At 44.0% G+C, this 10,595-nt stretch overlaps 1 protein-coding gene across 3 annotated transcripts; it reads right to left on the bottom strand.

Annotated features, from left to right (window-relative positions):
* Positions 1 to 359: 359 nt before the first annotated feature.
* On the bottom strand, positions 360 to 9,523 carry pomt1 (protein-O-mannosyltransferase 1). Of its 3 annotated transcripts, XM_041998631.1 has the most exons (22): positions 9,398 to 9,523; positions 8,355 to 8,565; positions 7,694 to 7,818; positions 7,494 to 7,600; positions 7,360 to 7,410; positions 6,984 to 7,130; positions 6,108 to 6,216; positions 5,974 to 6,033; positions 5,711 to 5,804; positions 5,214 to 5,369; positions 3,358 to 3,488; positions 3,172 to 3,267; positions 3,007 to 3,099; positions 2,818 to 2,914; positions 2,561 to 2,653; positions 2,352 to 2,472; positions 2,117 to 2,214; positions 1,920 to 2,033; positions 1,719 to 1,845; positions 1,440 to 1,617; positions 979 to 1,186; positions 360 to 833 (listed from the first exon to the last, which is right to left on the bottom strand). In XM_041998631.1, exons 3-21 carry the CDS (start codon positions 7,804 to 7,806, stop codon positions 1,012 to 1,014), a joined length of 2,160 nt encoding a protein of 719 aa, XP_041854565.1. In that variant the 5' UTR covers positions 7,807 to 7,818; positions 8,355 to 8,565; positions 9,398 to 9,523; the 3' UTR covers positions 360 to 833; positions 979 to 1,011. The 3 variants fall into 3 exon arrangements, with proteins under 3 accessions (XP_041854565.1, XP_041854564.1, XP_041854566.1); XM_041998630.1 differs by having other exon boundaries at positions 360 to 1,186; positions 7,694 to 7,821; positions 8,375 to 8,565; XM_041998632.1 differs by lacking the exons at positions 7,494 to 7,600; positions 7,694 to 7,818; positions 8,355 to 8,565; positions 9,398 to 9,523 and having other exon boundaries at positions 360 to 1,186; positions 7,313 to 7,409.
* Positions 9,524 to 10,595: the final 1,072 nt, after the last annotated feature.

Raw genomic sequence — 10,595 nt, 5'->3', positions numbered from 1 at the left:
ACATTGGTAAACTCCGACACAGCTGACGAGGCGCTTTGGCTGAGATGCTCATACAACTTTGCTGGAACGTTATTTTTCCTTACAAATGTGGAAAACTTGTCAGAAATAAGCAGTAACAGAAAGAACTATTTATGTCAATCAGCATCTGGGGGTGTGTGGTGGGCTGAAAAAAAAGAAGCAGGCAGGCAGGTCAGGGAAACGTAGGTCACAGATTACTGAAAAATAAAAGTTCCTTGTTAAACAAAATACCATTATAAAATAAAAGGGAAAAATAAATAAGTATATATATATATATATATATATATATACTAGTAATATATACTAGTATTTATAAACATATTTAATACATTTATGGGATATTTAGTAATTTCAGTGTTTCTTTATTTATTTATTTGATTTTGAATAGAACAGCTCTCCATAGACCCGGAGAACCACAGATTCAGAACCACAGTTCTGGACCTGCACTTCTAGACTCATCAGGAAAGCAGTACAGGAACAATTAAAAACATTAAAACCACCACAAAACCAGTCAGAGACAGCTTCTTCCCCACAGCTAAGAAAGCAAAGCTGCCCTGTAGTTCAACACTTAAGCTGGATTTATATTATGTACAAGATTTTATATCTTTATGTTTTACTTATTTATGTGTGCCTGTTATTTTTCTGTTTTCCTTTTTATGTGTGCTTAAACCGAGACTCCTCAACATTTCGTAATGCTTTCATAATGACAAAGATCTTGAATCTGTAACTTCATCATTTCCATCAGACAGGAAGTTAAACAGTTTCTCAGTCATGTGACATGTTCCGAGTCCTGATGGACGACGGGAAGGAACCACCTTTAACAGAAAACTACAGTTTATCGTCAGACCAGCCAGTTTATTGATATTAATCATAAACATGTTTTTAATTTTTTTCACTGATTTCCATCATATTCAAACAGGAAGTGATGATCTGCTGGTTCCGATCCAAACAGAAAATCACCTGTTAGTCACCATGATCAAAACAAATGCTCCCTCAGCGGCGGCGGTACAGGATGTCCCAGGTGTCTCGCCACTTCAGTGCCTGCAGCTGATTGGCTGACAGCTCGGGGCTGCCATAGGTCAGTGGGCAGAAGGTCTGGTAGGACAGGAAGATGGACAGCAGCACCGCAGCCGCACACACACCCAGAGCCCGCCGCTGAGTTCCACGGCTGCACACAGAGAACAGCTTCATTAGTTTCTCCACAGGGCTTCCAGAGATCTGAAGACCCAGAACCAGCCCAGGAATCTTTTATTAGTTCAGATGACACAACCAGAATGTCCTGAAACATCAGCAACCAGAACCTGCTTCATCTCTGACTGATGCTGGATGATCCTGCGGGAATAGTCTAGATTTTCACCAAATTTTTGTTAAAAGAGCTGAGGAAGATGAGTCTGTTTATGTGTGTGTGTGTGTATGTGTACCTGAGCAAGTGAGTGTGCACATGCTCCAGCAGGGCGGGGCTCAGCAGGTGCAGGTACATCAGGGCAGGAAGGTAGTGATACAGGAAGAGAGTTTTGTCCATCAGCAGGAAGGGAAGGAAGTTCACCAACCAGCCGCCGACACACACGCAGCCCAGACACACAAACCGCACCCACACACCTGGAAACACACACATAGTCAGGAGTCCACACATGTCTTTGTTCAGACAACATGATGTCATCAGAACCAGGTCTGTCATCAGAACCTGGACCGCAGTGTACCATCAGGAAGGTCTTTGAAACCCCGCCTCCGCCTCAGCAGGTAGACAGCTGCCAGCAGCTGATAGGCCAACAAGCTGAAGTTGGCCACGCCCCATGACACCGGGTTACCAATCATGTGGATCTGAGCCTGAAACACAGGCAGCCAATCAGAGAGCAGAACCAAGGTACGAGTATGTTTGTTTGTGTGTGTGTGTACGTTACATTGGTGGAAGCATGCAGCCAGTACGCAATGTTGGTTTCCATGGTGATCCACTCCAGGGGGGCGGAGCTATACTTGTGCTCCGACTCTTCCTGCTTCACCGTCAGCATCTTCCACTGCCGTGACATCACAGCATGACATCAACAGTGAACTGTTAATCTGATTGGACGGCGACATTAAGATGCGTTCATTGAGTTACCTGCAGTTCCATGAATTTGGCCCAGAAGGAAATTTTTCTGTCAACATCGATGCGAGTCGGAGAGTGAAGCTCTGCCTCCCGCTCCTTCTGCTCTTGACCTGCAGTGAAGCATCATGGGATACTGTGACATCACAAATATGAAACATTTGAATGAAAAAGTTACGTGAATGTTACACAGGTTCATACAGACAGAAAGTTAAAACAGACAGAGAGACAGACGGAGGTCTGATCGTACTGGTTCCATAGCGGTGCTCCTCCACTGTCCAACCCAAACTGCTGCTCTGAGCTTTGAACAGTTTCTCTGCAACAACCTCCAACTGACGGAAACCCCAGTCTGGAAGAGACACACCGCTCAGCTGCACACACACACACACACACACGTCACCAGTGGTTTACAAAGACCTTTTATTCTGATGGACTTGTGAGGTCATTTCCTGTCAATACCTTGAGGGTGGTGGATGTGTTGACGTGGATCAAATGGACTTCAGAAAGGATGGTCTTCCACACCTCTGACTCCGTCTCCCGGTTGGAGATGTCCTGAAAAACAGCATCAGGAATCAGACATAATGTTTTAATGCAGGTTTAAAGAGTCAGGTACCATGATAAAAGACTCAACTCAGGGTTAATATATATGGGCCCCATGTTTGTGAAAGGGACTATAGACCAGGTCATGAACAGGACTACAGACCAGAACTACTCACCACCCTCCACAGGTTCTGAGCCGGCATGGAAACGTTGAAGTCGATGTATCCGGACACTTCCTGAGCGTGAGGACTCATGGGAGCTGCCACATCGTGACTGAAACATGGAACAAGAAATCAGACACGCCAATCCAACACTCAGATGTCAGACTATCTTTGAAGCATTCAACAATCAGGTGAGATGTTCACCTGTTTAGTAAGCGTGATGTCATTCCATGAACCAGCTGGATGACATCACCGTGACGGACAGGCCGGGGAGGAGTGTCGACCACCAGATCCTGTCTGCCAGAGACCCGACCCGTGTTAGACAGAGACCATGTTTTCCATCAGGCAGGAAACAGTCAGATGACCTACCTGCTGGGGTCTTTGATGATCCACCAGTTGTTGACGTCTTTGAATGGATAACAAGTGACCTGCTGCTGATGAGAGCTGCCCCGTCCATTTTCATACCTGAACACAGCAGAAGGACACAGGAAGTTAGCGCCATTCTATCGGAGAAAGCTCCTGATTGGCTGCTGGGTCAGAATGAGTTGGCAGCACCTTATTGGATAGTTGGCTTTATGTGAGTGGAGCCAACAGGGGACCGGTTGGGAGGCGGAGCTTCTTAAAGTCACCTGACTGCCATAAGCAACTTCAAGAGGCTGACCCTGAGTGATCCTGGAGAGACCGCCCTAAGATACACAAACAAACAAACAAACAAACAATCAAACAATCAATCAATCAATCAGTAACCACACAAACAGTACAGAGATAAAGAGATGTTGTACAGTGAGTCTCTAGAACAGTTTAAATTCTTCAGATTGTAGGTTCTCTGAACACACAGGTAAGAAACTCCAATCTGGATCATCTTGTTTACCCACAGAACCTCACAGAATAATGGAACCGACTCCCTGCCTGCCTGCCAGCCAGCCAATCTCTCTCTAGCACACACCAGTGTTATCAGCCTGCCCGAAGACCACTACTATAATCCCAGAACCCAAGCAAATGAACATCACCTCTCTCAACGACTACAAGTTGTAGCCCTCACATCTGAGGTCTACAAATGTTTGAAAGACTGGTCCTGGTGATCCCTAAATCATCTCTGCCCCTCTCTCTTGACCCCCACCACTATGCATACTGGCCTAACAGATCGACCGAGGATGCCATTAACACTGCACTGCATGCCGCACTGTCACACCTGGAGGAGAAAGGTTCGTACGTTAGGATGCTTCTGTGGACTAAATGTGGGATCTTGGCTTCAGCAGGTGGATCCTGGATTTTATCAGTGAAAGCACAGAAACCGTGAGGCTCGGTCCCCACACCTTGACGACCCTTAAACTCAGTACATGTGCACCGCAGGGCTGCGTGCTCAGTCCACTCCTCTACCGCCAGTACACTCATGACTGCTCACCACACCACCCTGCTAATCTGATTATAAAGTCTGCAGACGATACAACTGTAGGAGGCTGCATCTCAAATGGGACCCAGGCTGCCTATAGAGACAAAGTGCATAAACTGTCTGAACAGTGTTCTCATAACAACGTCAAAAAGGAGCTCTGGCTACGGTGTCAGTTTTCAGATTTTAGGGGTGAACATCAATGAGGATCTTAAATGGTCTGGGAACAAAAAAAAAGGCTAAATAGTAGCTCTATTTCCTCAAAATACTCATGAAAGTCCGTCTGTCTCCTAACCTGCTACAATCTTTCTAGCCTTGCTCCATGGAAGTATTGTAACCTATGCCATCACCTCTTGGTATGGAAACTGTTCTGCAGCTGACAGAGCTGCTCTTCAGAGTGAGAAAAACAGTCTAGATGATCATCAGTCTCCCTCTTCCCCCTCTGGATGACATCTACTGCTTCAGAAGTTGCAGCAGAGCTTCTTCTATTGTGAAAGACATCTCCCACTCATTTCACAACCTTGCTGCTCTCTGGTCAACAGTACAAGTCACTTAAAACACACACCGTCAGACTGAAACAGTTTCTACCCGGCAACACTCAGAATGCTGAACTCTGCTCTGCCTGTTCCCCCAATCAAAACATACAATACATGACAACTAACAGTAACAGTTGATTATAGCACTTCAGTGCAAAGTACCTACTTTGCTCTACCTCATTTTTTTACCTTTGTATTGTTGTTATTGTCTATTCTATTGCTTTTAATTTTGTTACTATTTTTTTCATTGCTTATTTTTAATGTTTGGGGTTAAGAGGAATAAGTGAATGTTTGATATGTTATTTATGTGTATATATATATATATATATGTGTGTGTGTGTTTATATATATCACTGCAGCTTCTTAGAGGAATACAGAACCACCAAAGAAACCTTTTGAATGACCCCAGTTCAGCCCATCAGAATTCATTACTACCTCCTGAAACTGGTCAGTATTCTCCCAGTGAGGAGGTTGTGTGTTGTTACCTGTAGACTGGCCTGGAAGGCAGAGCTCATCAGCTGGTCATGTGGTCCGCTGCGGCTCAGCAATGTCAGGTGAATGTAGAACCAGAACACATAGAGCAGGACAGGAACCACCAGTAGACACACAACTCTACACACACACTGCAAACACACACTCAGCTACACACACAGAGAACATGTTCTGTCAATAACTTCCTGATCATTAACATGTTCACAGAGCCTGATGATCAGCTGATCAATATTCTTACTGAACCGATAAACAATCTCACATGAAAACTGCGTGTATGGGAGATTTCAGGGTGTAGAATAGAACAGAATACCTTCGTCATCAATGTAACAAGTACAACTAGATTTAAAAGTCCCTGAACACACCACCTGTCACATTTAAGTATTAGGTTACCTCTTAGTTAACAGACTGAAACCAAACCAATCAATCTATGACCAGATCAATCATGAATAGCACTGATCAGCAGCTTCTCATCATCTGGCTAAAAACTCACATGACTGACTGTTTTGTCTCCAATCAGGATCCAGGTGTGCCATGAGGCCACGCCCAGCAGTAGCAGGTAGGAGAACACACCCATGTACTTCACCCTGGCAGTACATGTTTCACGTTAAACACGAAAAATGTGTTAAACATGATAAACATAATAAACATGACAAACGAGTTAAAAACCTTGAACATGATAAACATTTTAAAAACAAAGATGTCATTGATGTGTTCCAGGTGAGAACACTTTACAGACTCTAGATTAGTTCTCACCCGACAGCAGCCGCACAGGAGACCCCACAGAGGAGCAGCCAGCTGTAGCGGGACCAGGAGCTGAGGAGGAGGAAGAGGAGGGTCAGATCAGGTTCATGCCTGAGAGGAGGTCAGAGGTTACAGGTGAGACTCACCTGCAGGGGGCGTTGTAGAAACGCAGGTATGAGAGGAACGCCAACAGCACGAAAAAGATGAGAACTGACTCCAGTAACATGAAACGTGATTGAACGATCAGAGAGTTCTCTGGAACGGCAGCAAAAACAGCAAAGTCCAGATGGGTTTCACATCAGAACCAACAGAACCAAAGCAGTATCATGTTCCTCTAAAATCCTGCACTGATCAAACGGCCCATTTATGCTCCTTAAGTGCATAAACAATGACGTCTGTTTCAAACATTGTCATACGTCGCTGTCCTCATGGTTGCCATGGTTGCTAAGTCAGGTCCTCCACTAGGAGCAGTGCTAAGTTCAGACTTCACTCCTGTGAGCCGACGTCAGTTTCAGACATCGTTTGGTGGCGGTAATGCGTGCCAACCTAAACACTCGCAAGCTTTCTATAAAAGCTCAGGCTGCTTCTACAGTTGTGCTCGTCCTCTTTCTTCTTCTGCTTTTTTGTTCCCTTCCTGATCTTCTTCTTCTCTGGTTTGTTTCTTTCACTGGTCACATCTCAGCTATTCTGCTCAGCACCGGCCCTGCGATTTCAGGTGGTTTTGCTCCGTCTTCTGATATCGGATATCTAAGTTCCCTGAAAACGGACAAAATTATGTGTGTCTTCTGCGTCAAGCATAAATGTGCCTTAAGGACAGCCTAAATCTGTGTAACACATAGACATCAGTCCCTGAAAACCTCACAGTTCTTTCAGTCACTGAACGCCTTGCAACCCCTTCAGTCCCTGAAAGTCTTGTGGTTGTTTCAGTCCCCGAATGCTTCACAGTCATGAGAGTCCCTGAACACTTCACAGTTGTTTCACTCCCTGAATGCTGTGTGTTTTTTTTTTTTTGTTTTTTTTACCTAGCAGCAGTAGGAGTGCAGTGCCCAGAGCCGACAGGTGAGAAAACTTAAGTTCCAGAGTCAACAGGTAAACCAGAGGAACACAGAGAGCTCCACACAGAGCTGGCAGCAGCCGCAGACTCCACACACTCACATTGCCGGGGTACTCTGTACAACAAAAGAACAATTTCCTAGATGTAAGCCATCAATCAACTAGATTAAACAGTTTGGCTAAACTGGTTTAACTGGTTTCAGAACACAGATAAAACCACTTTTCATCGATGATGATAATATTCTGAGATTTAAAGTTTTTCACCAAACAAATTCAGTGAAGCATAAACTGGTCTGACCTGCTTCTGACTGGTTTAAATTGGTGTCAACTGGTTTTTGTTGGTACCTGCTCCAATTCGGGTCCACAAAAAGTTTCCATCAAATCCTCCTAAATACGCTGGAACAGTAAGAACAGAAAGAGATGATGAACAGGGCACATTCACACTGCTAACGCCACAAATGGTTGTCATGGTAACCAACCTCCAAGAGCCAGGATCATATGACCCAACGGCGGTCCGCTGTCTTCGATGAAGAAGACCCTCTTCATGTACAGAGACACGAACTGTCCATAGTAAACCTCATCAAACCTGAACACAAACAGACATTCAAAAACAGCCAAAAACACAGTGGAGTCTGGTGCAGGATGGTCAGGTAAAAGATTAAAAAAAAATCAAACTCACACCACAGCGTTGGGATAGCTGAGGTGCCTAAGCCTGGTCCAGAAAGCCAGCAGGGTCACCAGGACCAGAACCAAGTCAACCTTAGCTGTCACCACCAAGGGGAGCTGCAGCATGGCTGAAACCTGCTGTAACCCAACAATGAAAGAATAAACTTCTGCTTCAGGTCACACACAGAAAAAGTCCACATCCCAGTCCAAATGAGTCCTGTTTGAACATGAAATCCTGAAGGCTCTTCTGTAAGACGTGAACCAGCTATGTCAATCTGAAAATCTGAACCCGGAGTTGCCTAAAGAAGAGTCCAGGATCCTGGCTAAGCCCGCTTCTAACAACTTAAATGTTAAATTACAGGGTTTTTTGTTTGTTTGTTTGTTTTTAAGGGACAGAATCAGAGACATGCTCGAGCTTTTAAAGATAATGATTCAGTTATTGAGTTACCAACAATTAAATAAAATGGTCAAAGAATAAAAAGTAATGCCACGTTCAGATTTTAGTTATTTGTTGCCCGAAGCTGTGTATGTGTGTGTGGATCAAACACTGCTGCCGCATGCAGCCTCTGTAACTATAACCCGTTGAGTAGCGGTCCGGTTTGGTTCTTTGACTGGCGGTAAACAAAGTTGTTTGTTAGCATTAGCTTGTTAGCTTGCAGATCTCCCTCCTCTACCTGCGGTTGTGGCTCAGCTGCTGCTGGCACTGCTATGACGCCACACAGACCATCCTTCGACGATCTGCCGGGTTCGGCTGCTCACTTCACGCGCACTTCACGCGCTGTCTCTTGGTTCGGTGTGTTTGGCTTGAGCTGCTGCTTTTCGACGGGTCCGGTGTTTGACTCGTACTGTCTGCTGATTGGTCTGCTCGGCGCTCCACCTCGAGTCCTGTGGTTGTCATGGAAACAGCATCTGAGAGGCGAATTTAAGCGGTCTATTCAGAATAAATAAATAAATGAACAAATAAATAAATAAAAAAAAGCTAAAATGAACTGAAGCAATGCTGGAAAGAAAAGTGGACCAAAATGCTGATACACACTTTTTGGCGCTATATATTATATTATAAAAAAAAGCACTTTTAATTTTATGTCATATTGTAAAACAGAAAACCATAGATGCTTCCACAAGCTGCTCAATCATGGAGTGGATAGGTTTTCACATGCTGATTTCACACTGATCACAGTGTGATCTGTCATGTTGAAGATACTGAATTTAACATCTGATTTATTATTTAAAAAAAAAAAACAACCTTTGAGAGTGAAAGATGGTTGGTCACCCCTATTATTATTATTATTATTATTATTATTATTACTTTATTAGTAACATAAAGTGCAATGTTCAACATCAAAGGTGCAGCATGTAACACAATCAAGGGTCAGAAATATATATTGTTGTGGAAATTTCATATTATTCCCTTTATTATATTGTGTCTACTGATCCCTCTCAGGGTAAACAGCTATTATTGAATAATACTAAGTTTCTGTTGGTATCACTTTACTAAAATAACTGTTATGTTTTTATTCTTTTGAATGAGACATGTATATCTACTTGCTGTGGGTCCACAAACATGTTTGTAGCACCATTTTTACAATGGTGGATAAGAGAGAGAGACCTCTGAGATTTAAATCTCCAGTACTGGCTTTGTTTGATAGGAGCTAGAGAGCAGTTTTGGATAAGTAAACGTCACATACAAGATGGTACACAATGTTGAAGTAGTTACCTGTAGTGCAGTCTTTGCTGCACCTGAGGCCACTGGGTCCACACTCACAAATGAAAACGTTTTTTGTTTTTTTTAAAGAATGTTGGCCACTGATGGCCACGTCAATTCACAAGGAGCACCTCAAGGAATTGTACTCCTACTATTTCTCTTCACACTTTACACCTCAGACTTCCAATACAAGTCCTGTCATCTGCAGAAATTCTCTGATTACTCGGCAGTTGTGGGGAGTATCAGTGATGGACAAGAAGCTGAGTACAGAGAACTAAACAGTCAGTTCATGAGACAATCACCTAATCTTTGGCTCTAACAAAAGAAATGATTGTTGACTTCAGGAGTGCAGAAGTAAACAAAGAACTGTCTACATCCTGGGAGAAGAGATGGAGGTCATGGAGAATACAAGTACCTCAGAGTTCAGCTAGACAACAGATTGTAAATGCATCTACAAGAACGGATAAAGTAGACTACTTTTTAAGGAAGCTAAGCTCATTCAATGTCTACAAGATATTTGATATCTTCTTTAAGCTTGTGAAATGTGCATTCAGCTCATTTCACTATATATATATATATATATATATATATATATATATATATAAAATTGTCCCCTCGCCCTCCGTGGGCGGTCTCTCATCCATCCAAGCTCGGGTTCTCTACCAGAGGCCTGGGAGCTTGAGGGTTCTCTGCAGTATCTTGGCTGTTCCTAGGTCTGCACTCTTCTGGACTGAGATGTCTGAGGTTCATCCTGGGATCTGCTGTAGCCACTCTTCCAGTTTGGGTGTTACTGCCCCGAGGGGCACCACTGTTGCCACTGTTGCCTTCACTTTCCAGGCCTTCTCAAGTTCTTCTTTCAGGCCTTGATATTTCTCCAGTTTCTCATGTTCCTTTTTCCTGATGTTACAATCGCTTGGTATTGGGATGTCAACCACAACGGCTTTCCTCTGCTGTTTGTCCATCACCACAATGTCCGGCTGGTTTGCCATTACCATTTTGTCGGTCTGGATCTGGAAGTACAACAGGATCTTAGCTCGGTTATTCTCTACTAACTTCGGAGGGGTTTCCCACCTTGACCTCGGGGCTTCCAGTCTGTACTCCGCACAGATGTTCCTGTACACTATACCAGCCACTTGATTATGACGCTCCTTGTAAGCGTTCCCTGCCAGCATCTTACACCCTGCAGTTATGTGCTGGATTGTCTCAGGGG

Source organism: Melanotaenia boesemani, chromosome 11, assembly GCF_017639745.1.
Source record: "Melanotaenia boesemani isolate fMelBoe1 chromosome 11, fMelBoe1.pri, whole genome shotgun sequence".
Lineage (NCBI taxonomy): Eukaryota > Metazoa > Chordata > Actinopteri > Atheriniformes > Melanotaeniidae > Melanotaenia > Melanotaenia boesemani.
This window is presented reverse-complemented; position numbering and strand designations above follow the sequence as displayed.

What these genes read in the sequence shown, in the direction of transcription:
- pomt1 (XM_041998631.1), bottom strand. Translation starts at nt 7,806, where the DNA reads ATGCTGCAGCTCCCCTTGGTGGTGACAGCTAAGGTTGACTTGGTTCTG. An exon ending in TATGATCCTGGCTCTTGGAG is followed by an intron (nt 7,411 to 7,493) that starts GTTGGTTACCAT and finishes TTACTGTTCCAG; the next exon opens with CGTATTTAGGAGGATTTGAT. An exon ending in ATCATCAAAGACCCCAGCAG is followed by an intron (nt 3,100 to 3,171) that starts GTAGGTCATCTG and finishes GGTCTCTGGCAG; the next exon opens with ACAGGATCTGGTGGTCGACA.